At 42.7% G+C, this 26883-nt stretch overlaps 1 protein-coding gene across 1 annotated transcript; it reads right to left on the reverse strand.

Moving 5' to 3' along the window:
* Window positions 1-881: 881 nt before the first annotated feature.
* On the reverse strand, window positions 882-26774 carry LOC121582459 (vesicular glutamate transporter 1-like). Its single transcript, XM_041898256.1, has 13 exons — window positions 26282-26774; window positions 10736-10988; window positions 9231-9349; window positions 8739-8853; window positions 8274-8361; window positions 7869-7955; window positions 6892-7034; window positions 5755-5904; window positions 5359-5491; window positions 4523-4633; window positions 3142-3269; window positions 1801-1870; window positions 882-1430 (listed from the first exon to the last, which is right to left on the reverse strand). Exons 1-13 carry the CDS (start codon window positions 26341-26343, stop codon window positions 1144-1146), a joined length of 1746 nt encoding a protein of 581 aa, XP_041754190.1. The 5' UTR covers window positions 26344-26774; the 3' UTR covers window positions 882-1143.
* Between the last annotated feature and the right edge of the window lie 109 nt (window positions 26775-26883).

Raw genomic sequence — 26883 nt, forward strand, 5'->3', positions numbered from 1 at the left:
TGGTTTTTGAGCTTGCAACCGTTTAACTTTTCTGTTGTCCACAGGGCTGGCAAGCACCACGGCAATGCGGACGCCCTCTCCCGGCGTGATGCCTTCTTCGCTGCCTTTACCCGACGAGGACGTCGGTCCCGAGGAGGGGGATGTGTGATGTCACGAGAGGCTGTGTCCTGGAGGGACGTTACATCCCCCTGAGATGGCTGCAAACCCAGACAGCTATGGCTCCATCTGCTGGTATGGTCGGGAACTCCAACCCTCTATGGCCAATCTTCCCACGCAGCTGAAACCAATCAGGAGCTGATGAGCTGAAGGTTTGTTGGAGGGAAGAGACACAGTCTCCAACCTGGGCTCTCTGGAGGACAAGAGTGCTGCACGTCCACTTCCATGAGGAATATAAGGATTTGGAGATACTTACCTTTGGGGAAATACTCACCTTTGGATATATGCACCGGTGGAAATACGTGTGGGACATTTGGAAGGACGTTTTGCTGGGTTGGCCACTAGCTGCAACGTGGAATACAGTAAGACTGGGGAAAAGTTATTTGAGCGAGTGAGAGTTATGATTTTGGATGTGGAAGAGACATCCCTGAACTGTTAACCCTTAAAGAGCCACAAGAGAACAGAATTGTGTTATACTTTCGTTAGTTTCCCAAGACCTTTAATAAAATCCTTGTTTTGATTGAACCTGGTCTCCTTGCACTACTTGAGCAATCCCGCTGAAAGCTGTGTAGCCTCTCGTGACATCACATTATGTAAATGTGATATTTACGTTTTTTATTTGTAATACATTTGCAAACATTTCTAAAAACCTGTTTTGTCATTATGGGGTATTGTGTGTAGATTGATGAGGGAAAAAAACAATTTAATCAATTTTAGAATAAGGCTGTAACGTAACAAAATGTGGAAAAAGTCAAGGGGTCTGAATACTTTCCGAATGCACTGTACCCACGCTTAGTACATGGCTCATCCTATTTCCGCTGTTGTACAACCATTTTCAGTTCTCCGTAATACTTTGGTCCCCCCTTCTTCCACTCCTCACCCTCATCCCAACCACCCACCCCACCTCTTTCCAAGTTCCTGTGCCAAAAGGAAACTTTTATCTTTCTGTCTGCTACCCCACTCCGTAACTCCTACCTGTAAGTCCCTCTATGTTAGCTCCCTGTCTTTCTCTCCTCTGTATAGGTAGCTATCGGTTCCTGGTGGTTGTACTAACTCCTCAGTCTTGTCCCAGTCTGAGACCCAGGTTCCTGCGCCGCCTCCTCCTCCATTGGGATCCTGAGCTTGGATCGTTGCTCCGTAGCCTCCTTCTCCGGTTGTACGGTACAACTCCTCCGTCTCATTGGCCAGCTCATCCTCATCCAGAATACCACACTTCTCATCACTAAGTTGCTCGGGCTCTGCCCACCACTGCTTTTCTCCGGAGGCAAAAAGTCCTAGAATACAAAAGACAAATGAAATCATTCTTCCCAAAACTGTACTTACTTTGACTTGGATCTAGATTATGTAGCTCAACTCTAAACGGTTGCATTAACATAAGAAAATAAAAAAATAGGACCAACATTTATTATATCTTCATATTAGGACAATATGCAATACAATCGCCCAAGAGGGAATATCAATACGATAATACATGTTTGATTTTTAATGAATAATCTAGCTTGCTCGGCATGAAATAAGTTTCATACAAATGAAACACAATTCACTTCAGGGTCAATTCAAACAATTGTTGCATCATTATACAGCTTCATTACGATGTGCGACGATAGGGGAGGGGGGAAAAAAGAAAACAGAGAGAATACATACCATAGAATATAACACCTCCGTAATGAACGAGTGCAGCAATGAGAAACACATACTGCCACTCTTCCCGCGTCTAAGGCGAGTGAGGGAGGAAGAAAGTGTGTGAGAAAAATTAGGTTTGTTTAATATGAATAGTTAACAATTAATATGCTTAACAATAGTAGAGACATTTCTTAACTACCAATGCTGTGATTTTCATAAGGATGGTTCCCTATAGCTCCCTGCAGCTGGTCTGGGAATGTAGTCTAGGACATGGGATAGAGATAAACTTGAGGAACAGATAGACCTGTTTTGTTTAAATGTCTTGTTGCTTCTGAGTAACCTGGTCACACGGCATAAGACAAAGAGCCTCAGTGACCACAGTTTTTCAGTTCATCCTGTCTTTTACTATCTTCCAAAGGCACAGCTGTGTGGGGATATGATAAGTAACGGAACTAACGTTATCACTTGTTTGTGCGCTATGACTCGATACACATAGCCACAAGAAGAAAACAAGGTAGCTCCTGATCTGACGGGGAGGGGTGGAACCAACCATGACTAAGCATTTTTAGGTCCACTATATAAGACCTCAGCATTTCTTGTTCGTTGGGCTGTCACTCTTTCGACTTGGTTGTGTGGGTATTGCGACCAGCTCCCTTATCGATTAGTTATTAGGATAAAGATTTAGTTTAATTATAACTCTGACTTGTGTGATAAGTGTATCTCTCCTCATTTGATAGTATTTAAAATATCCACCACAAAAGATAAAGAGGAGAGTTTCAAGTTTCATTGTCACGTGCACAAGTACAGTGAAATACCTAATGTGATTGTTAGACAGTGGGATAGGGAGTGAGAGAGTGTCTGCGTGTGTGTGTGCGTTTGTGTGTGTGTGTGCGTTTGTGTGTGTGTGTGTGTGTGTGTGAGGGAGAGAGAAAATAACAAGAGAATGAATGGGAGTGAGAGAAATAAACTAAAACAAGTGATAAAAGAGGGATGAATATTGAGTAAGAATTTGTATCTATTATCCCTCTATGAGTCACTTGCTGTGTTATGATAGATCATTATTTATAATGATGTGTGATAGTTAATAATGGCTATGCAGTAGGCAGTGTGCCGGCCGCGACCGGGAGACCCATGGGGCGGCGCACAATTGGCCCAGCGTCGTCCAGGGTAGGGGAGGGAATGGCCGGCAGGGGATGTAGCTCAGTTGGTAGAGCATGGCGTTTGCAACGCCAGGGTTGTGGGTTCGATAAAATAATGTATGTGCTAACTGTAAGTCGCTCTGGATAAGAGCGTCTGCTAAATGACTAAAATGTAAATGTAAATGTCTGTATGATGTAGTGTAGAAGCAGAGTCATTTTGTACCTTATGTTTGGTCATGGCACCAACAATGAGTGGGCACACCATGCCTGACAGAGTGCCCACCCCATTGGAGATGCCCATGAGGATACTGGCATAGCGGGGAGCAATGTCCAGGTGGTTCACATTGAAGCCTAATGGGGAAACAGAGAGAAAGGTCACCATTAAATTGTTGTTGTTGTTGTTGTCATTGTTGTTGTTGTTGTTGTACTGACACAGACCATCAACTTTCAAGAGTATGATATAACAGTAGCCAAACTCTATTTCAGATAGCAGAGGCAATCCCCTAAATAACTGCGCTTGAGAGATTATGCAATTCTCTATAGACAGATCAAGGTTAGCTGTTCTGCTGACGGAGCTTATCCGTTTCTGTGAGGAGCTGGAGTGAACTCTGATCTGTTGTGTGAGAAAAAGTGTCTTGAGGAGAGAATAACAGAAGACTGAGAGGTAAGAGATACACCACATGGCCAAGAGTATGTGGACACCCCTTCAAATGAGTGGATTCGGCTATTTCAGCCACACCCATTGATGACAGATGTATAAAAATCGAGCACACAGCCATGCAATCTCCATAAACAAACATTGGCAGTAGAATGGCTCATACTGAAGAGCTCAGTGACTTTCAACGTGGCACCGTCATAGGATGCCACCTTTCCAACAAGTCAGTTCGTCAAATTTCAACTGTAAGTGCTGTTATTGTGAAGTGGAAACGTCTAGGAGCGACAACGGCTCAGCCGCAAAGTGGTAGGCCACACAAACTCACAGAACAGGACCTCCGAGTACTGAAGCGCGTAGCACGTAAAAATCGTCTGTCCTCGGTTGCACACTCTCTACCGAGTTCCAAACTGCCTCTAGAAGCAACATCAGCACAATAACTGTTCCTCAGGAGCTTTATAAAATGGGTTTCCATGACTGAGCAGCCACACACAAGCCTAAGATCTCCATGCGCAATGCGAAGCGTCGGCTGGAGTGGTGTAAAGCTCGCCGCCATTGGACTCTGGAGCAGTGGAAACACGTTCTCTGGAGTGATGAATCACACTTCACCATCTGGCCTGCACAGAGCCCTGACCTCAACCCCATCGGACACCTTTGGGATGAATTGGAATGCCGACTGCGAGCCAGGCCTAATCTCCCAACATCAGCGTCCGACCTCACTAATGCTCTTGTGGCTGAACGGAAGCAAGTCCCCGCAGCAATGTTCCAACATCTAGTGGAAAGCCTTCCCAGAAGAGTGGAGGCTGTTATAGCAGCAAAGGGGAGACCAACTCCATATTAATGCCAATGATTTTGGAATGAGATGTTTGACGAGCAGGTGTCCACATTCTTTTGGCCATGTAGTGCATATGAGAGATATGAGAGATCTAAAAGAGAACAACCCAAGTCTCACCTGAAATAGCGAACCCACTGAAGCCCACAGCCAGAACCAAAAAGGTGATAGCCACAGCTTTCGTATGAGAAAACCCGACCACTAGCAGTAGGGTGGCTTCCATTCCGAAACCTATCACAAGAACGTTAAGACACATAAACAAATGGAGGAAGTCAAGAATCAAGTGAGCATTCTTTGAATATTCAGGTAAATGAACAGGGATAAAACAACAGTACAAAAAGAGAGTGGTGAAACTTGAGAGGGATAGAGGATATTCTTCTTTAAGAAATTATTTCCTTTGTTTCCTTCTAGTTAAAAGGTATTGAGGGTAGTCTGCCCCAAATGTGGCTCCATGTGGTGCAGCTTCCCACAGTGATATAGATATGTATACGCTTCTCATTCCCCTCACTCCTGTATTCTATGCAGTCAAAAAATGGTTTACTGTGGCAAGAAATGCTGCTTTACTGGGAGTCATCATTTGCCTTATGCAGTGATCGTTTCCTCACGCACCGACCGGACACCATGGTTACCACAAAACGAGGTGTTGTATTTTCCAGGTCAATATCTCGCTTACATTTTTTGGTTAAACTTTTTTTACCTTCTATTTTTCCTTGTAGTTGAATAGTTTTGTTCATGTAAAAGTAGACTGAGGTTATATTCGACAAAACTGGCACGAGCTGCCAATCAATGGCTGATACGAACCGACTAATAATCTTTCATGGTTCTTGATAGCTAATCACTAAATCAAAGACATGTCTTGCCCTGTTGCCTGCTCCTCCTCTTTCCTTCCACCTCTTTCCTTCCTCCTCTTTCCTTCCTCGTCCTTTCTACCTTCTCTTTTCTACCTTCTCTCTTACCTCCGCAGTTCATCATCTTCCGGACGTTGGTGGTGCTCATGATTTTGTTTGTGCGCAGGTAGTCAGCCAGCTGGCCCCCGATCGGCACGATGATGGTCATCACTAGATGGGGGAGAGCCGACACCAAGCCCACCTGGGATGTGAGGAGGGGTGGATGGATAGGAGGTGGCCAGAGAGTGGAGGAGGAAGGATATTTTTTAGTACTGTACAACAAATAAGACCAGACTTAGAGGAGCATAACATTACTTGTTACTAGTCCTCATAAGAAAAGCTGAAAAGTCAATTTGTGTACCCCGGGATCCCACATCCCTGGGATCACACAGGGCCAGATAAACCTGCACCAGCACAGCACTAGCTCTAGGCCAGCTCTACATGGATATTCCTTGTCTTAGTCACCTTGCTGATCTCAAACCCGAACACTTCTTCAAAGTATGCAGGTTGGCTAATGAGGAGCAAGTAGAAGGTCCAGCTTCTACAGAAATTGGCCACGATGATGGCGTAAACCGGCATCGAAGTGAAAAAGGCTCTCCAAGGCGTGTTCCATTTCTAGAAGGACCAGAAAACATTCAATGTACAGTAAGGTGGCATGCAATAGTGCATAGTAAAATAAAAATAAAATATTGAGTAGATACTCGATAGAATACAAGATACCGATATTAGCATTTTTCGCACATCATGTCCAAATCCAAATCAAGTATCTGAAATTGATTCTGTATCTCAACAAAGTCATTTACAGATGAGTTGGACTTGATGTGAGACAAATGCTACTATACAGATGTAGGATCTGAATTTGAGCCAGTTTGCTACAGCAGGAAAATTATCCTGCAGCAACCGGAAATGTGAATTATTATGTGGATTATAATCAATGTACATTTTTTGTAGGGGTTGATACATCTTTTGTTAGGGCAAATCTAGTCTGACATTTCAAAGTGGAAATTACTAACTTTAGAAGCCTTTTTAAACATTGGAAAATAATTCTCAGCAACAAAAGAGTGATCAAATTAAGATCCTACATCTGTAAATACCATGACTTGCATGGGATTTGTGCAAGAAATGCTAAAATGTTGAACATTTGGAAACAGTGCCAGGGAAACTAAACCAAAGCATGGATTGCTGTCATACTTTGTACATAGACTGCTTACAGGGTAAGGAAACCAATATGTAATTTTGTAATTTGGGTGAACTATCCCTTTAGAGCTTTTGTAACAACCCCCACGTTGAGACCAGGGTTGATCGTGATCATCTTATCATGATTCCATTGTGTGCTCTAAAATACCCCATATCCCCTATATAGTGCACTACTTTTGGCCAGAGCTCGGGCCAAAACTAGTGCATAATATAGGGAATAGCGTGCCATTTCAGATGCAGACACTGTTAAAAACAAATACTAGTTCAAAGGCTCAAAAACCCTAAATCACATCGTCAGAACACAGCAATGAGGGGCCATGAAAAGTAGATCTGGAGAGGAAGTGAAACAAAGTGATGATTAGCTCAGAAGCGAGTTAGTGGATAGAGGAATTGGTGTAGACTAACCGTAACAGGTGTGGAGTTAGCGGCTGACATTCCGATAGCCTCCTCAATGTATTTCTGCTCCTCTTCTGTGATGGTGGGGTGGGCTGCCGGGCTCTCGTACGACACCAGGATCCAAAAGAGATACCAGAAGATCCCAAAGCTGCCTGGGAGGTGGAAGGTAGAGTGGAAAGAGTGGAGAGAACAGAGTAAGAATAGAGAAAAGGAGGTTTCTAAAACTAGGACAGACTGAGGGTCAGAGCTACAGTGCATACGTTTCACAACCAATTCATAAGCCTTTGTAGCATTTGCATACTTGAACTGAACTGAGGGATTGTTCACTTTTGCACCGCTATCCGACACAATCCATTTTCACTAGCATTGCTACATTCTCCAAAAACGCTAGCCAGGAGATTCTGGACGTTGCTAAATAACCAACTACCCAGGGTTGTGGTCAATTCCATTTAAATTCCAGTCAATTCAGGAAGTACACTAAAATTCAAATTCTCTTCAATGCTTTTCAATGAGGAAAATTTTGAATTTGAATTGGAGTTTAGTTCACATTTTGAATTGACTGGAGTTTAAATGGAATTGACCCCAACCCTGCAGCGAACCTTTTAAAACAGTTTGGAGGAAATGACCACAGTCGAAGATAAACTTAACTTCACATAAAAGTGAACTACACATGTAGGATCTTAATCTGAGCCAGTCTACTAAAGCATGGATATAATCCTGCAGCAACAGGAAATGTGAATTATTATGAGGATTATAATTAATGGACATTTTTGTAGGGGTTGATAGATTTTTCGTAAGGGAAAATCAAGTCAAATTACAAAGTGGAAATTACAAACTTCAGAACCCTTTTTAAACCTTAAATACATTACAAGTTTAAAATGTCCTGCATTGCAGGAAAGTTCTCCTGCAACAGGGTGATACAATTAATATCATACACCTGTATCACTTTAAGTTAGGAACATTTATGACAAACAGAGGTCACTAACCATAGACATAGAAAACAGACGACCACCCTGAGTACTGGACTAGTACTCCAGCCAGTGGCATAGCTATCACGGCTCCTGCATAGGACCCTGAGATACAGAGACCGACACACTCAAACATGAGTGAGACAGAAAGGTCAGTCATATGGAAGTGCACATCATTAAACAGCATTTCTGTGGAACTAGAACTACTATATTAAGCAATCCTAGCATGATTATTAATGATTATAATGGTAGAAATAGTCACAGTAGATGTTGAGATGGTTAAAGTCATGTAGGATTACGGAGAATTACGTAATCACAATAAATTATATTAATTGTAGTAGAGAGCACAACTGTGACCCTTTGTAGTGTCCAGACAAAGACAGGGGAGACAGAGAGGATGACAGAAGAGTAAGATGACCTCACCACAAAAGGCTGTCGTGGCCAATCGACTTCTTTCAAGAGGTGGGGCCCACTTTGCCCAGATGCCGTGGCATGCTGGGTATGAAACACCCTGCGAGAGAAATAATTACAGTTAAGTGACTAAGAACTCTTCATATTTGCAGTTATACTGAAAGGTTACTGACAACTGATTGTTTTCTCTATGGTGAACTGGCCACTGACCATGTGTCATACGCAATGATAATGTTTTCTTTCTAATATGAAAAGTTATTGATCTCCTAAAATCAATGACATCACTTCCTAGTGTAACTCTTTCTCTCATAGGGTGTTTCAGGTGAAATGCACTCTACACGAGAAAGAAAACATTCTCGTAATGTATGACACATGGCCAGTGACCAGTTCACCATAGAGAAAACAATCAGTTGTCAGCATAGTGCAAGTGTGAACTCTGATGTATGCTAGGGGAAGCCATGGAATGTAGCCAAGCACCTCCACAAGTCCTTGACATATCCTGACAAGGATAACGCAGACAATGTGAGTTCGTGCTGCCGAAGGGATCAACATATTCAGGCATGAGGTGGCCACTATGGCAAAGCCAAAGACTCTGCGTGATAGAGGGGGAAAAAGAGGGAATAGAATCAGATATGGACTTACACTCTTAGAAAAATAGGTGCTATCTAGAACCTAAAAGGGTTCTTCAGCTGTACCAATAGGAGAACCCTTATTGGTTCCAGGTAGAACCATTTTAGTTCCAGGTAAAACCCTTTTGGGTTCCATGTAGAACCCTTTCCACAGAGGGTTCTACATGGAACTCAAAAGTGTTCTACCTGAAACCAAAAAGGGTTCTACCTGGAATCAAAAAGGGTTCTCCTATGGGGACAGCCGAAGAACCCTTTCGGAACCCTTTTTTCTAAGAGTGTACAGTAATAGTTATTGAAATATTCACAGCATATTATTCACATATAAGTATAAGCAGCTGACCTGTTGGCTGCAAATTTTTGACAGATGAATCCCCCGGGTATTTGGGTTACTATGTATCCCCAGAAAAATGACCCATGGATCATTCCGACCGTTTCTGGTTCCCAGTTGAACTGAGCTTTCTATAGAGAGATGGAGAGAGTGAGAAAAAAACGAAAGGAGAGTTCAAGGCAAAGAAATAGGAAGAGAAAAAATACATGTGAGATTGCTGAACCAAAGTAGGTGACCCTTTCTAGCACCCTTCAACGGTAATCATTAATCAAAGCCTTATCAACCCAATAAAAGTTGACAATCAAACTATTTAATTGCGATTAGATGGACCTAGCAGCTTTGAGAGCCACCACGTTTTTACTGGCTGTAAAAATCCTATTTTAGCTAGTGCAACAAGGCATGCATCTCGTGTTTGCTGGTCATTACAACCAATAAGGTCATTATCCATTTAGGAGAAGGAGGTAAAGCCAAACCAGCCAGATTGGTCCAACTCTCTGACCCTTTGAGAGCATACAACACCACCACTGACAATAGGGATTCAGTCTCCCAACAAGTCACACATATCAGTCATGGAAACAAAGGTGATACCTAGAACCCTTTTTGGTTTCAGGTAGAACGTTTTCACCCAACAAAGAACACTCAAACGATGGAAAAGGTTCCATGTATACTGAACAAAAATATAAACGCAACATGTGAAGTGTTGGTCCCATGTTTCATGAGCTGAAATGAAAGATCCCAGAAATATTCCATACGCATAAAACGTTTATTTCTTTCAACTTTTGTTCACAAATATGTTTACATCTCTGCTAGTGAGCATTTCTCCTTTGCCAAGATAATCCATCCACCTAACAGGTGTGGCATATCAAGAAGCTGATTAAACAGCATGATCATTACACAGGTGCACCTTGTGCTGGGGACAATAAAAGGCCACTCTAAAATGTGCAGTTTTGTCACACAACACAATGCCACAGTTGTCTCAAGTTTTGAGGGAGCGTGCAATTGGCATGCTGACTGCAGGAATGTCCACCAGAGCTGTTGCCAGATAATTGAATGTTCTATTCTCTACCATTAGCCACCTCTAACATCGTTTTAGAGAATTTGTCAGTACGTCCAGCCGGACTCACAACCGCAAACTACGTGTAACCAAGCCAGCCCAGGGCCACCACATCTGGCTTCTTCAACTATGGGATCGTCTGAGACCCGCCACCCGGACAGCTTATGAAACTGAGGAGTATTTCTGTCTGTAATAAAGCCATTTTGTGGGGAAAAACTAATTCTGATTGGCTGGGCCTGGCTCCACAGTGGGTGGGCCTATGCCCTCCCAGACCCAACCATGGCTGCGTCCCTGCCCAGTCTTGTGAAATCCATAGATTAGAGCCTAATAAATGTATTTCAATTGACCGATTTCCTTATATGAACTATAACTCAGTAAAATCGTTGAAATTATTACACGTTGCATTTATATAACCCTTTTAGAACCCTTTTTTTTACTGTATATCTCTGACTCTTGGACTCACCACGAGAATCGGTTTGTCGCCCTTGTAAATGGTTTGGTTGTTGACCATGCTGACGATGGCCACGCCCAAGTTGCATCGGATGCCGAAAGAGATGCAGAAGCCCAGGCCGGAAAGGATGGCGATGATGTAGCGCCGGGGCAGGCCGAAGCAGGTGCAGTCCACCACGGGCATCTCCTTCTCCTCCACGAGAACCGCCTGGCCCTCATCGGTGAGCTCAATGGTCTCGCCATTTTCCTGCCGCTTCTCTAGGATTCTGAGAACAAAGAGGAGAGAATATATACTGTATATATAGAGAGAGAGACAGTTGGCTTGTGACTTACAGAGACAGTTGTAGCGTACAGACGTCAAAGAGACATGATTCAGCAGCATTGCAGGGTCGAGAATTTTGTTGATATTAATTGAAAGTATCTGGAGACATATAATGTTACATTTACAAGTAACTGCCAAAATAAAGGAAACACCAACACAAAGTATCTTAATAGGGCATTGGGGCACCACAAGGTTGAGATCTGGTGACTGAGACGACCATGGCATATGGTTTCCATCGTTTTCATGCTCATCAAACCATTCAGTGACCACTCGTGCCCTGTTGATGGGGGCATTGTCATCCTAAGGGAGCACAGCCATGGTAGCCAAAATAATGGGCAACTGGGCCTGCCCAGCTGTCACGGCTGATGTGGATGCGGTGTGGGAGTCAGGCGCAGGACACAGAAGCTTAGTCGCAACGACTTTAATAGTCAAAAAGGCAATAACCAAAATAACGTGCCTCTAACACAGGAGGCGAGCGATTACGCTAACAGTGCGTAAAAGACGAAATACTAGAGAACACAATAACGATACACCAAACGGACAGGCGTACAACAACACACAACTGCAAACAAAACCAAAGGAAACGTATAGGTGACATAATCAATACATAATACGAGACAGGTGCACCAACAAGACAAAACCAAACAAACATAGAGAACATCAAACGGTAGCAGCTAGTACTCCGGGGACGACGAACGCCGAAGCCTGCCCGAACAAGGAGGAGGAGCAGCCTCGGCAGAATTCGTGACACCAGCATTTTTATACATGCCATGATGGTTAATTACTTAGGAATTGCTCATAAACCACAACTGTGTGGAAGCACCTGCTTTCAATATACTTTGTACCCTAATTTACTCAAGTGTTTCCTATATTTTGGCAGTTAGCTGCATGTTCTTGTTAGCATCAGTCTGAGGTATCTCATGGCAATGATTGTGTAGGTTTCTGTGTGTGTCTTCCATGCATTAGTTATGCAAGTTATTTTGCATGGTATTAAACTTCCATGAGGTTGTATTCATTGCTAATGTATTTTTTTATTTTTTTTATCAAGACTCTTCCAAGACTGAGACTTTCCTTCCTGTGAACCTCTTTAAATAATGTAAACCACCTCAGGACACTTCAATGTCACCTTGGCCAAGCCCTGCAGTGATATTTGTTTTCAGACAGCTTTTTTGCTGACATGACCTCTCTGACAGGCCTTGGCAGGCAGGCTGCAGTACAGTAGAGCTGAAACCATACGGGGAAAACAGTACTTGTCTCTTTGGCACATCTCAGGCCCCTTCTCTCCACCCTGCTCTCTCCTGCTCTCTCCCGATTCATCCAGCTCACTGAGCAAACATGCTAACGACCTGCGCCAGCCTCCAGTCTGGGAAACATCAAATATGTATTCAGCCGAGGCACATCATCCATTAAGCATGAGATCTGCCCGGGCCCAGTGCGAGGCTGTACCTCTGCTGCAAGGCCAGGGAGAATGGGGGGATGTGGGGGAGACTGAGGTTTCACATGCCCCTGCTTTATTTACATTCTGATCATATGTTTTTAATGCTCAAGTGATTCGGGGAAGGAGAGCCAATCATGTCATCTCTGCTTTGGAAGTGAAGAGTTTACATTGGTTAAGAGCAGACTGTAGGAAGCGGTAGATGACTAAACTGTCAATCAGTCAGTGGTGAAGCCAGTATTGTTTGAACTGCAAAGTTGACCGTTTCTCATCTGAGGAATCAGACTATTGGTTTTGTATATATTTTAGCTAGTTGGGTATAGTTCTTGGGAATGGTAACAAATGGGTACCGCCTTGAACCACACTGTGATTTGATATGACGTATCAGAAACAACGTAATATGAAGTGGAAGGAGGAAACTGCTGATTAAGGTAAAAAGCTTCACAAGAAACAGGGAAAGGTGATGCTTAGATGGAATGTCTCGCAAATATAATCCCTGAAAACGGTACAGAAAACAGTTTTGGATACATTTTTCCATATCAAGACAAAAGTATTTATCATACTGGGTCAATGCTCTGATATCCTTACCTACCAGAACCTTGACCAGAATTTCAGAACCTACAGGGCAATATCTACTGAGAAAGACTAATCACGGCTAGTCAAACCCATGATAAATCAAGCTAGGGTAATCTACTGACAGTGTCACCAAAGCAGTATGTAGACCAATGTCACAATGTCGTAACGATCTGTCACACAGCAGCACTGTCACTGGGCACAAGGTGTGTGTCTGTCACCCCATCAACATGCAAGGCCATTTTAGAAGGTGAACGTCCTATGTGGAGGCTTGAGAATGATGAGAGGGTAAAATAGACATGCCCTCTATAACACCTTTGAAAGCAAACTTTATACCATATTTGGCATCAAACTACAGTATACAAACTGTACATTGTGGCAAGTCAAAAACTGCTGTGGTATGTGGAACCTGTGTACGCCAATACATGTGCCAGAAACCCTAGACCCACTCCAATTTGCATACCGCCCCAACAGATCCACAGATGATGCAATCTCTATTGCACTCCACACTGCCCTTTCCCACCTGGACAAGAGGAACACCTACGTGAGAATGCTATTCATTGACTACATCTCAGCGTTCAACACCATAGTGCCCTCAAAGATCATCACTAAGCTCAGGACCCTGGGCTAAACACTTCCCTCTGCAACTGGCAACTGGATCCTGGACTTCCTGATGAGCCGCCCCCAGGTGGTAAGGGTAGGTAACAACACATCTGCCACGCTGATCCTCAACACGGGGGCCCCTCAGGGGTGCGTGCGCAGTCCCCTCCTGTACTTCACCCATGACTGCATGGCCAGGCACGACTCCAACACCATCATTAAGTTTGCCAACGACACAACAGTGGTAGGCCTGATCACCGACAACGATGAGACAGCCTATAGGGAGGAGGTCAGAGTCCTGGCCGTGTGGTGCCAGGATAACAACCTCTCCCTCAACGTGATCAAGACAAAAGGAGATGATTGTGGACTACAGGGGAAAAAAAGAGGACTGAGCACGCCCCCATTCTCATTGACGGGGCTGTGGTGGAACAGGTTGAGAGCTTCAAGTTCCTTGGTGTCCACATCACCAACAAACGATCATGGTCCAAACACACCAAGACAGTCGTGAAGAGGGCACGACAAAACCTATTCCCCCTCAGGAGACTGAAAAGATTTGGCAAGGGTCCTCAGATCCTCAAAAAGTTCTACAGCTCCACTTTCGAGAGCATCCTGACTGGTTGCATCACCGCCTGGTATGGCAACTGCTCAGCCTCCGACCACAAGGCACTACAGAGGGTAGTGCGTACGGTCCAGTACATCACTGGGGCCAAGCTTCCTGCCATCCAGGACCTCTACACCAGGCGGTGTCAGAGAAAGGCCCTAAAAATTATCAAAGACTCCAGCCACCCTAGTCATAGACTGTTCTCTCTGCTACCCCACAGCAAGCGGTACCGGAGCGCCAAGTCTAGGTCCAAAAGGCTTCTTAACAGCTTCTACCCCCAAGCTATAAGACTCCTGAACAGCTAATCATGGCTACCCGGACTATTTGCATTGCCCCCCCACCCCACCCCACCCCCCTCTTTTACGCTGCTGCTACTCTGTTTATTATTTATGCATAGTCACTTTAACTCTACCCACATGTACATATTACCTCAATTACCTCGACTAACTGGTGACCCCGCACATTGACTCTGTACCAATACCCCCTGTATATAGCCTCCCTACTGTTATTTTATTTTACTGCTGCTCTTTAATTATATGCTATTTTAAATTTTTTACTTATCTAATTTTTACTTAACACTTTTTTTTTTTTTCTTAAAAACGGCATTGTTGGTTAAGGGCTAGTAAGTAAGCATTTCACTGTAAGGTCTACACCTGTTGTATTCGGCGCATGTGGAAAATAACATTTGATTTGATTTGATTTGACATGTGAGGAAGCAACATCCACAAAATGGGTGCCATTACGGTAGCCTGGCTGACGCGACCCACGCGACACACCGAGGGAGAGCTGTGACACACTGGTCTGGACAGGAAGCCGTTTGATAATGCAATATTCGCTCAGAAATGAAGGGGACGTTTTGATTAGTTCTCTCAACAAAATGTTTTATCTTGGTGGGTTGAGACCTCTCGTTGTTTGGATTTGAAGATCCAACAGTTGTAATGGAAGGGGACAGTGCTCAGGGGCTGTCCATGGCTGTTCATGTGGGTTTTGCGTGAGAAAGGTACGAATGAGAACCAACCAGTAAAAGCACAGCCCCCTTCATTATCGACGCATTGTGCCGACAACATCAAAACAGCCTTTCCAGACTCTGAAGTCAGGAGGACTTTGAATTTGGTATCAGCCAGACTACCACTATGGTGCTTTACCAATAACAGTTCACACAAGCAATGGCTCCAACATTCTTTGACATTGATTAAGTATTAATGACTTTCGCTGACGATTAATTATTAACATCTCCTCCTATTTCTGTCTTTGTGGGCCTCTCTTTCTCTCTATTCTTTCAGTCCCTCGTTCATCTTTCTGGTCTCATCTCAGTCCTTGCCTTTCATCCTCAATTCCCTCTCCTCTCACATCGTCACACCCATCTTGCACCACTGTTCTTCTTTTAACACCAATTTCCCTTTCTGAGTCCTGAGAAAACCTTCCCTGTCTAAACAGCAACGCATGTAGAAGGGCACATCTGTGCTGGTGAAACAATGTCCTTTTGATACCTGTCAGGTGTTTATGAAATGTGTTCAAGGTGAAACGTGCTCAACACCATTGTCTTGCAAACAACAGTTGAAAAAGTGCTAGGAGCCAACTGTCCCATAGTAATGAAGTAGAAGACAGGCCATTACTCATTTGATATCATTGCAGCAGATACTTTGATTTTTGAAAAGTATTTATTTCTCTGTCTTTTTTCCACCATGTCTCAACTTCCGGTTGCCTTCGTCTGGCCCTGAGACGTATAGCCCTTTGAATCCTTAGCTCTTCACTAACCCCTCTCATTTTGACTCTCTAAATAATATCACACAAACTGACAGAATGAGACATACCTGTGTAGTAAATGTGGAAGTCTGTCTGCACAAAACTCTTTGAGACATATTACAGGAGAGGAAATGAAATAGAGGTCAGTGACTCTGAATACTTTTCACTGGTTTGTCAAATAACCAGGTTCTCTCCAACTTCATCTCTTAATTCATTCGTCAAGGACACAGGCGTGAGGACAGTTCAGCAGTGCAGTTCAGAGTTCAATCAACAGGTGAAGATGATGGATTGAAGAATCAGTTCTACTGTACATGTGGAGTAGGACTAGATCTGGGAAGCAACTAGTATGGGTATTATTTTCAAGATACCGTACCAGTGGTCCTCTGTAGCTCAGCTGGTAGAGCACGGCGCTTGTAACGCCAAGGTAGTGGGTTACATGTGGAGTAGGTGGAACCCACTACCTTGACGTTACAAGCGCCGTGCTCTACCAGCTGAGCTACAGAGGACCACTGGTACAGTATCTTGAAAATAATACCCATACTAGTTGCTTCCCAGATCTAGTCCTACTCCACATGTACGGGACCACCCATACACAAAAAAAATTATGCACGCATGACTGTAAGTCGCTTTGGATAAAAGCGTCTGCTAAATGGCATGTTATATTATTATATCTGAATATGACATAGACCCTGTTGATATGAGGTTGCAGACTTCTGAATACACAACGGAATGGTTAAGTCAATAGTTGAGAAACATTTGAAATGGCTTAGGAAAACCTTTCAACACAGAGTGAAAAGTCAGCTAAGGGCAATGGAACTCTCTCTTGAATAATACAATCATAGATTTAGGAATTAAAATACATCTCTATGAATACAATATCCAAACACCTTATTCTCTCAACAATCCACACACTGTACTAGGCCAAAATGAGCTTTAGAAACATTCATCAATTTTGTATTTAGTTTATGAAAACTCTGCTCTAAACTCACAATAGATGGGTGATTGATGACTGATAATATTTTGTGAAAATGACATGACATTATGAATAATCCATTTTAAATGCATTACATGGTCAAAAACAGTCGCTACTTCCCACTGGCCACAGATGTCAATTCAACGTCTATTCCACGTTGGTTCAATTGAATTGAATTGAAATGACGTGGAAACAACTTTGATTCAACCAGTGTGTGCCCATTGGATTGTGTAAATAAGACAAACTATACCGCAGACACAAGTTCATCTACAGAACATGTCCCAGAGTATTATCATCATGTGGGCAAGGGACTCAGCCTTAAGAATATAAATTGCATTCAGCAGCTACATTTGATATTGTTAAGACCCCAATGCTTGACAAAACAGCTACATCTAACTATATACTCTCTGTCTTGGGGACAATGTCAACCCAACGTCTGTCCAGAGTATCTGAAAAATAAAATAGCAGTTATAGATAAGTCATTATGCAACTGTTTATACAATGTTTTGTAAGTTATGAATTATGACATGGATTGGTTATATCAAATTAGGGCCACTGACCTTGCGTTGGTATTTTACTACAAGATGAGACACTCTCTCGTGCTTTCTAAAAGTTCTAAAGACAAAGATACTGTAGTTCTAGGCAATAGCCTCCATTTAATGCCACCTCTTTGTATTTGAAACTTGCAGAGAGCAATGTCATGTTAAAGGAAAATTTCACCCAAATGTTTTATTTTGGTATTTGTTTCATAAGTCCATTGTTGACATAGTCCTAAATGTTTTGAATGTCAGCAAAATGCATCATATGGGGATGATTTATGTATTTTGAAAGTTACATATCTTGAAAACTTGATTGCTGACAGTCCAAACATGTTGGGACTATGTCAACAATGGACTTATGAAACAAATACCAAAAGATAGTTTTTGGGTGTTGTTTTCCTTTAAAGCCACATAATTTATGCCACAATATTTACAACAGAATTCAGAGTATTTTCCGCACACAGTAAAATTCAAAATAAATTGAATGAGTCTGGCAACCTAAAACATATATGTATAAGGAGAACTATTGCTATCAAATCAAATTGTTTTGGTCACATACAGTGGGGAAAAAAAGTATTTAGTCAGCCACCAATTGTGCAAGTTCTCCCACTTAAAAAGATGAGAGAGGCCTGTAATTTTCATCATAGGTACACGTCAACTATGACAGACAAATTGAGAAAAGAAAATCCAGAAAATCACACTGTAGGATTTTTTATGAATTTATTTGCAAATTATGGTGGAAAATAAGTATTTGGTCACCTACAAACAAGCAAGATTTCTGGCTCTCACAGACCTGTAACTTCTTCTTTAAGAGGCTCCTCTGTCCTCCATTTGTTACCTGTATGAATGGCACCTGTTTGAACTTGTTATCAGTATAAAAGACACCTGTCCACAACCTCAAACAGTCACACTCCAAACTCCACTATGGCCAAGACCAAAGAGCTGTCAAAGGACACCAGAAACAAAATTGTAGACCTGCACCAGGCTGGGAAGACTGAATCTGCAATAGGTAAGCAGCTTGGTTTGAAGAAATCAACTGTGGGAGCAATTATTAGGAAATGGAAGACATACAAGACCACTGATAATCTCCCTTGATCTGGGGCTCCACGCAAGATCTCACCCTAGTGAATGACCTGCAGAGAGCTGGGACCAAAGTAACAAAGCCTACCATCAGTAACACACTACGCCGCCAGGGACTCAAATCCTGCAGTGCGAGACGTGTCCCCCTGCTTAAGCCAGTACATGTCCAGGCCCGTCTGAAGTTTGCTAGAGTGCATTTGGATGATCCAGAAGAGGATTGGGAGAATGTCATATGGTCAGATGAAACCAAGATAGAACTTTTTGGTAAAAACTCAACTCGTCGTGTTTGGAGGACAAAGAATGCTGAGTTGCATCCAAAGAACACCATACCTACTGTGAAGCATGGGGGTGGAAACATCATGCTTTGGGGCTGTTTTTCTGCAAAGGGACCAGGACGACTGATCCGTGTAAAGGAAAGAATGAATGGGGCCATGTATCGTGAGATTTTGAGTGAAAACCTCCTTCCATCAGCAAGGGCATTGAAGATGAAACGTGGCTGGGTCTTTCAGCATGACAATGATCCCAAACACACCGCCCGGGCAACGAAGGAGTGGCTTCGTAAGAAGCATTTCAAGGTCCTGGAGTGGCCTAGCCAGTCTCCAGATCTCAACCCCATAGAAAATCTTTGGAGGGGAGTTGAAAGTCCGTGTTGCCCAGCGACAGCCCCAAAACATCACTGCTCTAGAGGAGATCTGCATGGAGGAATGGGCCAAAATACCAGCAACAGTGTGTGAAAACCTTGTGAAGACTTACAGAAAACTTTTGACCTGTGTCATTGCCAACAAAGGGTATATAACAAAGTATTGAGAAACTTTTGTTATTGACCAAATACTTATTTTCCACCATAATTTGCAAATAAATTCATTAAAAATCCTACAATGTGATTTTCTGGAGAAAAAAAATCTCATTTTGTCTGTCATAGTTGACGTGTACCTGTAATGAAAATTACAGGCCTCTCTCATCTTTTTAAGTCGGAGAACTTGCACAATTGGTGGCTGACTAAATACTTTTTTTCCCCACTGTAGACGTGTTTAGCAGATGTTATTGCGGGTGTAGCGAAATGCTTGTGTTCATAGCTCCGACAGTGCAGTAATATCTATCAAGTAACTAAATGTCACAGAAATCCACACATAACAACTATAACTTTATATTGATATGCATATGCTCGTTACAATAGCCACAAACCAACACCTCTGGGAAACACCTCCGCGCACGCACGCGCTGAGGAAGTGGAAGTGGAGGTTTACCGGACACTATCGCGTAGGGCAGTAACCTACAGTAATCCTGAGTGTAAATGCTTTTGGGGGAGGGGAAGGGACAATGACGAGTTATCGAACGAGGCGAACCTGGAGAGGTGTAGGCTACTGAAAGAAAGAGAGAGAGAGATTGTAAATACAACCCATATTTATGTTGATTTATTTTCCCTTTTGTACTTCAACTATTTGCACATTGTTACAACACTGTACATAGCCATAATATGACATTTCGAATGTCTCTATTCCTTTGAAACTTTTTTGAGTGCACTGTTTAGACCTACTGTTCATTGCTGATTGTTTATTTCACTTTTGTTTATTATCTATTTCACTTGCTTTGGCAATGTAAACATGTTTCCCGTGCCAATAAAGCCCTTTGAATTAGAGAGAGAGAGAGAGAGAGAGAGAGAGAGAGAGAGAGAGAGAGAGAGAGAGAGAGAGAGAGAGAGAGAGAGAGAGAGAGAGAGAGAGAGAGAGAGAGATAGAGAGAGAGAGAGAGCGAGAGAGAGAGAGAGAGAGTGGGGTATATGGTGATTGGGATTTATGTGGGCCAACAGCTTGGAGGGGGAGGGTTATTTCGGAAGAGGATTTATGTGTTTAGACGCATCTTCAAATCCTGAGAGAAAGGGAGACCGCAAACTCTTTGCGCTCCGATATCCATCAATGTTTCTGAAGATTCATCATACCTTTTCTTGCATCATGGGCGTGCCAAATAAACATTATGTTCCCTTATGAAAGATGTGTCTTTCACATTTCTTGAGCAGAGTAGCCAGCACTTGCTGCCTCTATCAAGTGGTCACACTGTATCTCATTAGGCAAATTAGCTGCTGATCTAACTTTTATTGCATGTAGGCCTAGGCCAATTCCAAATGCTTTTACAATGTATAGCCTATTGCCAACTGGACACAATAGGCTATACACTGGGTGGACCAAACATTAGGAACACAGCCATGACATAGACTGACCAGGTGAATCCAGGTGAAAGCTATGATTGACTTGTTAAATCCACAATCAGTGTAGATGACAGGGATGAGACTGGTTAAAGAATTACTAAATCTTGAGATAATTGAGGCATGGATTGTGTATGTGTGCCATTCAGAGGCTGAATGGGCAAGACAAAAGATTTAAGTGCCTTTCAACACAGGTATGGTAGTAGGTGCCAGGCGCACTGGTTTGAGTGTGTCAAGAACTGCAACGCTGCTGTTTTTTTTTACACTCAAGTTTCCTGTGTGTATTTAAAGAATGGTCCACCACCCAAAGGACATCCAGCCAACTTGAATCACTGTGCAACACTTTCGACACCTTGTAGAGTCCATGCCCAAACGAATTGAGGCTGTTCTGAGGGCAAAAGGGGGTGCAACTCAATATTAGGAAGGTGTTCCTAATGTTTTGTAAACTCAGTGTATACCATTCTTTTGCACAGAAAAAACTACTAAAATGCATACAAACTCCGGGCACAAAGCCACATAGAGATCAGCTTAGCTTGTTGTACCCCCTGTATATAGCCTCGTTATTGTTATTTTATTGTGTCACTTTTTTTTTTGCTTTAGTTTATTTAGTAAATATTTTCATAACTCTATTTTCTTAAAACTGCACTGTTGGTTAAGGGCTTGTAAGTAAGCATTTCATGGTAAGGTGAAACCTGTTGTATTCGGCACATGTGACAAATAAAAATTGATTTGATTTGTTATCATTTGATTTGTTACTCCCGAGTGGCGCAGTGGTCTAAGGCACTACATCGCAGTGCTAGCTTTGCCACTAGAGATCCTGGTTCGAATCCAGACTCTGTCGTAGCCGGCCGCGACCGGGAGACCCATGGGGCGGCGCACAATTGGCCTAGCGTCGTCCAGAGTAGGGGAGGGAATGGCCGGCAGGGATGTAGCTCAGTTGGTAGAGCATGGCGTTTGCAACGCCAGGGTTGTGGGTTCGTTTCCCACAGGGTCCAGTATGAAAAAAAATAACGTATGCACTAACTGTAAGTCGCTCTGGATAAGAGCGTCTGCTAAATGACGTAAATGTAATGTCATTACAGTAAAATAACCATGATTATTGGGGGGTAAAATATGAACCAATCATAAACTTAGATGATCCATTATGTCTCGTCCTTCATAAAGTTCTAAAAACGAAGATACAGAAGTTCTAGGCTATAGCCTTCATTTAACGCTTTATGTTTGAAACTTGCAGAGAGCAATCCGACTGGGCACATAATTGGATACTATTTGGTTGAGACGTTGATCAATGAGATTACAACCTATATTCACCACTTAAAAAGACAGCCGAAAGTTAGTTGAATTTCCTATGTGTTATCATTTAAAAGCACAACCAAATTCCAATGGAAAAACAATGTCCGATTTTTTGTTAACTTGTCACCCAAATGTCTATCACTGCGCTTTCAACCACTTAAAAGCACAGCAAATGTCAAATAGGATAGATATTTAGTTTATTTATACAACTGTTTAATGTGTTATCACTGTGCTTCATCTAATAGAGGAACCAAATGACCTGGATTGCAGTTGAGATTACATTAAAAGTACTTGGCGCAAGTGATCAATGATGTTCGAGATTCTGCACAGATTATTAAAGCAATTGTGAAGATCTCCACAGACCTGTGACAACCTATGCAGGCTATCTTGAACATGCATGCTTTATATGATTACATAGGAAGAAATGTATAATCACAGTAACCTCAAAATGTGACCATGGATGTGTTACTAATTTTAAGGTTGAATGTTACATTAGTTTATAAGATAGCCTTAACTTTAGGCTATTTACTGTATTACATCTGAGCCACTAGCTTAATCCCATTGTTTAACTTTTATTTTTGGTTGAGTTGGAGACGTGAATCCAAGATATCATTTGTTAATTTGTCGACAAATTAATAGGCTATTTATTGTATTTCAAACCTGATAATATATTGTGTTTGCTTGTCAACGCAACAAAATATCAACATTTAAATTGGATTTTTCTTCTGCTTTGACAGTTCCATCTGTGCCACTGATTTATTAGTCTGGCTTTAATTCCAGTTTTTCTACAAATTAATAATATATACTATATATACACTTCCCAAGTTCTCTCACGTCACCCCGCTCCTCCGCACACTCCACTGGCTTCCAGTTGAAGCTCGCATCTGCTACAAGACCATGGTGCTTGCCTACGGAGCTGTGAGGGGAACGGCACCTCCTTACCTTCAGGCTCTGATCAGTCCCTACACCCAAACGAGGACATTGCGTTCTTCCACCTCTGGCCTGCTGGTCCCCCTACCTACCTCTGCGGAAGCACAGTTCCCGCTCAGACCAGTCAAAACTGTTCGCTGTTCTGGCACCCCAATGGTGGAACAAGCTCCCTCACCACGCCAGGACAGCGGAGTCACTGACCACCTTCCGGAGACACTTGAAACCCCACCTCTTTAAGGAATACCTGGGATAGTATAAAAGTAATCCTTCTAACCCCCCACCCCACCCCCACAAAATATATTTAAAAAAATAATAATAATAAAAATAAAATGTTGTAAAGTGGTTGTCCCACTGGCTATCATAAGGTGAATGCACCAATTTGTAAGTCGCTCTGGATAAGAGCGTCTGCTAAATGACATAAATGTAATGTAAATGTATATGAGTGATAAAGTATGGCCACATTTAATTTGCTCTGTTAAACCTACCGTTTGGAATGGCTTTGATAGCAACAGTCAATCTATGTAGTTTTAAGTGGAGATCTCGCAACAATCATTCTCACGATAGCACATTGGTAATAGTCAGTGACAAATATCATAGCTAAGCAGGGCTGGGCTGGGCTTGGTTAAAACCAAAGGGTAGTTGTAGATAGATCAGTTCTCCAGTAGTAGGTGCTGTCCAGCCTATTATGTTTGTTGTTGATATAACAGGTACAAATTCAACATATTTTATACAAGGTTTATCTATGTTCAAATTTGGTTACCATGATGACATAATCCTGTGGTTTCACCTCGAGATTGAGGTCGGCACTGATTTTGGGCGATTAGGCCTGGCTCGCAGTCGGCGTTCCAATTCATCCCAAAGGTGTTTGATGGGATTGAGGTCAGGGCTCTGTGCAGGCCAGTCAAGTTCTTCCACACTGATCTCGACAAACTATTTCTGTATGGACCTCCCTTTTTTCACGGGGGCATTGTCATGCTGAAACAGGAAAGGGCCTTCCCCAAACTGTTGCCACAAAGTTGGAAGCACACAATCGTCTAGAATGTCATTGTATGATGTAGCGTTAAGATTTCCCTTCACTGGAACTAAGGGGCCTAGCCCAAACCATGAAAAACAGCCCCAGATCATTATTTCTCCTCCACCAAACTTTACAGTTGGCACTATGCATTGGGGCAGGTAGCGCTCTCCTGGCATCATCATAACTCAGATTCGTCCATTGGACTGTCAGATGGGGAAGCGTGATTCCCTCCTCCAGAGAATGCGTTTCTACTACTCCAGAGTCCAATGGAGGCGAGCTTTACACCACTCCAGCCGACGCTTGGCATTGCGCATGGTGATCTTAGGCTTGTGTGCGGCTGCTCGGCCATGGAAACCCATTTCATGAAGCTGCCAACAAACAATTATTGTGCTGACGTTGCTTCCAGAGGCAGTTTGGAACTCGGTAGTGAGTGTTGCAACTGAGGACAGAATATTTTTACGCGCTACGCGCTTCAGCACTCGGCGGTCCTGTTCTATGAGCTTGTGTGGCCTACCACTTCGCAGTTGAGCCATTGTCGCTCCTAGACCTTTCCACTTCACAATAACAGCACTTACAGTTGACCGGGGCAGCTCTAGCAGGGCAGACATTCTACTAACTGACTTGTTGGAAAGGTGGCATCCTATGACTGTGCCACGTTGAAAGTCACTGAGCTATTCAGTACGGGCCATTCTACTGCCAATATGTGTCTATGGAGATTGCATGGCTGTGTGCTCGATATTATACACCTGTCATCAACGGGTGTGGGGGAAATAGCCGAATCCATGTAGTGTATCTCTTACCTCTCAGTCTTCTGTTATTCTCTCCTCAAGACACTTTTTGGCTCTCTCACACAACAGATCAGAATTCCATGGCTAAGGGGTGTTCTTACGCATGATGCAATGCGGAGTGCCTGGATACAGTCATTAGCCGTGGTATATTGGCCATATACCACAAACCCCTGAGGTGCCTTATTGCTATTTTAAACTGGTTACCAACCTAATTAGAACAGTAAAAGTATTTTATTTATTTTTTATATCGGTCTGATATACCATCATCATTCAGGGCTCAAACCATCCAGTGTATAATCATGTTTAGATCATTATGGTCTATCTATATCAAATAATTTACATGTCAAATTAGAATAAACTAATGTAGGCTATTGGGCCTCTTCATCCATCCATCCCATCACAAGCTAACTGAGCTTTGCGCACCTAGGTGAGCTGAGGCTCACTTCTTTATTTAGAGTCGGACTTCAGAAAACGTCCATGAACTCGAAGATACTGTAGGTTCAAATCTACGCCTTTAGGAAACTATTTGAGGTAGGCCTATCCATAGACTTTAGAATGGACGGAACGGAAACTGTCTCAAGTTAACAGGTAAAAGTGAGGACATTCCCACGTCGATATTAATAGGGCCTGAATTTAGTTAATCTAGTTAGCTATCCTTCAAATCAAATTGTATTTGTCATATGCTTCGTAAACAACAGGTGTACACTAACAGTGAAATTGTAACACGAGGAATAAATACACAGTGAATTACGAATACAAATAACGAGTAAAAATAATAACATGGCTAATACAGGGAGTACCAGTACCGAGTCTATGTGCAGGGGTACGAGGTAATTGAGGTAGCTATGTACCTCCTTGCCATGTCCTTGCTCCGACAGTTGACACAGAACAGAAGCTATACATTTACACACGTTGGAAATCAAATATTTTCGATTAGAGCAACCATAAACCTTTTTGAATGAACAATTTAACATGAAAGATCATCAAATAACCCAAATTAAAAACAGTTGGCTACTCGTGAAATACATTCCTGAACATGAAAAAAAATGTTAGAGTTGCCTCAAATGTAATAATGTTTGTTTTACTAAATTGACTGAAAGGCCAAATTTATAATTGCAAACAGATGTTTCGTCAGGTCATCCAACCCCGCTCAGGCCTTTGGGCATCTTGATCTTCGGTAGCCTATAGCCAAATTTGTCTACCGGCCCATCGGTTCCCTTTTAGCCAAAAGTGCAGATAAAAGTAATACTTGCTCTTTTACAACGCTTAATAGGCCTAGGCTAATTTAATATACATTTATTTAAACTCTATATAAACTCTAAATGCATGCCGGGCGAGATGACAACTGATTATTTCGTAATCAAAAATCAAGATGGTGCTGATCTGGATTTCAAAGTAGGCTACACAATTTGCACAAATAAACCATACAGAAAAAGTAATAAAGCTGTTGTTTTAACTTACTTGTGTAATTTTCCGAGGGTCTGGCCCGCGACGATTTTAAACCTATCTGGTCGGATCTCCATCCTCGCGACTCCAGGCTCCGACCGATTTGCTGTCCGCGCGCACTCCCGCTTGAGCGCGCAGCCCTATTCACTATCACCTTCTCCCTCCGCCCTTAACCTCTCACTCACATACCATTAAACCTTGCTTCCCTTTATCAACCAGCTGGTCCACCCCGCTATGCTGGTCCTCCCTTTTCTGGTGATTATTCTAGCCTAATTCAACCCAAAGTGAGCCGTGAGTAGAAATTCAAGAAAAAAGAACAAAAACTTCCCATGCCTACATTTTACACAATCGAGATGAGAAAATACGTTGTTTTAGCAGTGCTTTAGCAATTTAAAAATAACTTCTCAAACAAATCCAAATGTGTATTTCGAATGAATGGTCGAGCGCTGTCTGGCCGCGAGTGTCGCTATCCATGGTGCTGAAACCAGATTACTGACCTCAACGCTAATCTGCCCGATTGTGTGTAGCGAGTATCTGTCACTTCCTTTCCAGAAGCCCGGCGTCTTAAGTAGCCTGGCTATTCTCGTACCACACTGAATGACGGGCATTAGATTAGT

Source organism: Coregonus clupeaformis, chromosome 1 (genome assembly GCF_020615455.1).
Source record: "Coregonus clupeaformis isolate EN_2021a chromosome 1, ASM2061545v1, whole genome shotgun sequence".
NCBI lineage: Eukaryota > Metazoa > Chordata > Actinopteri > Salmoniformes > Salmonidae > Coregonus > Coregonus clupeaformis.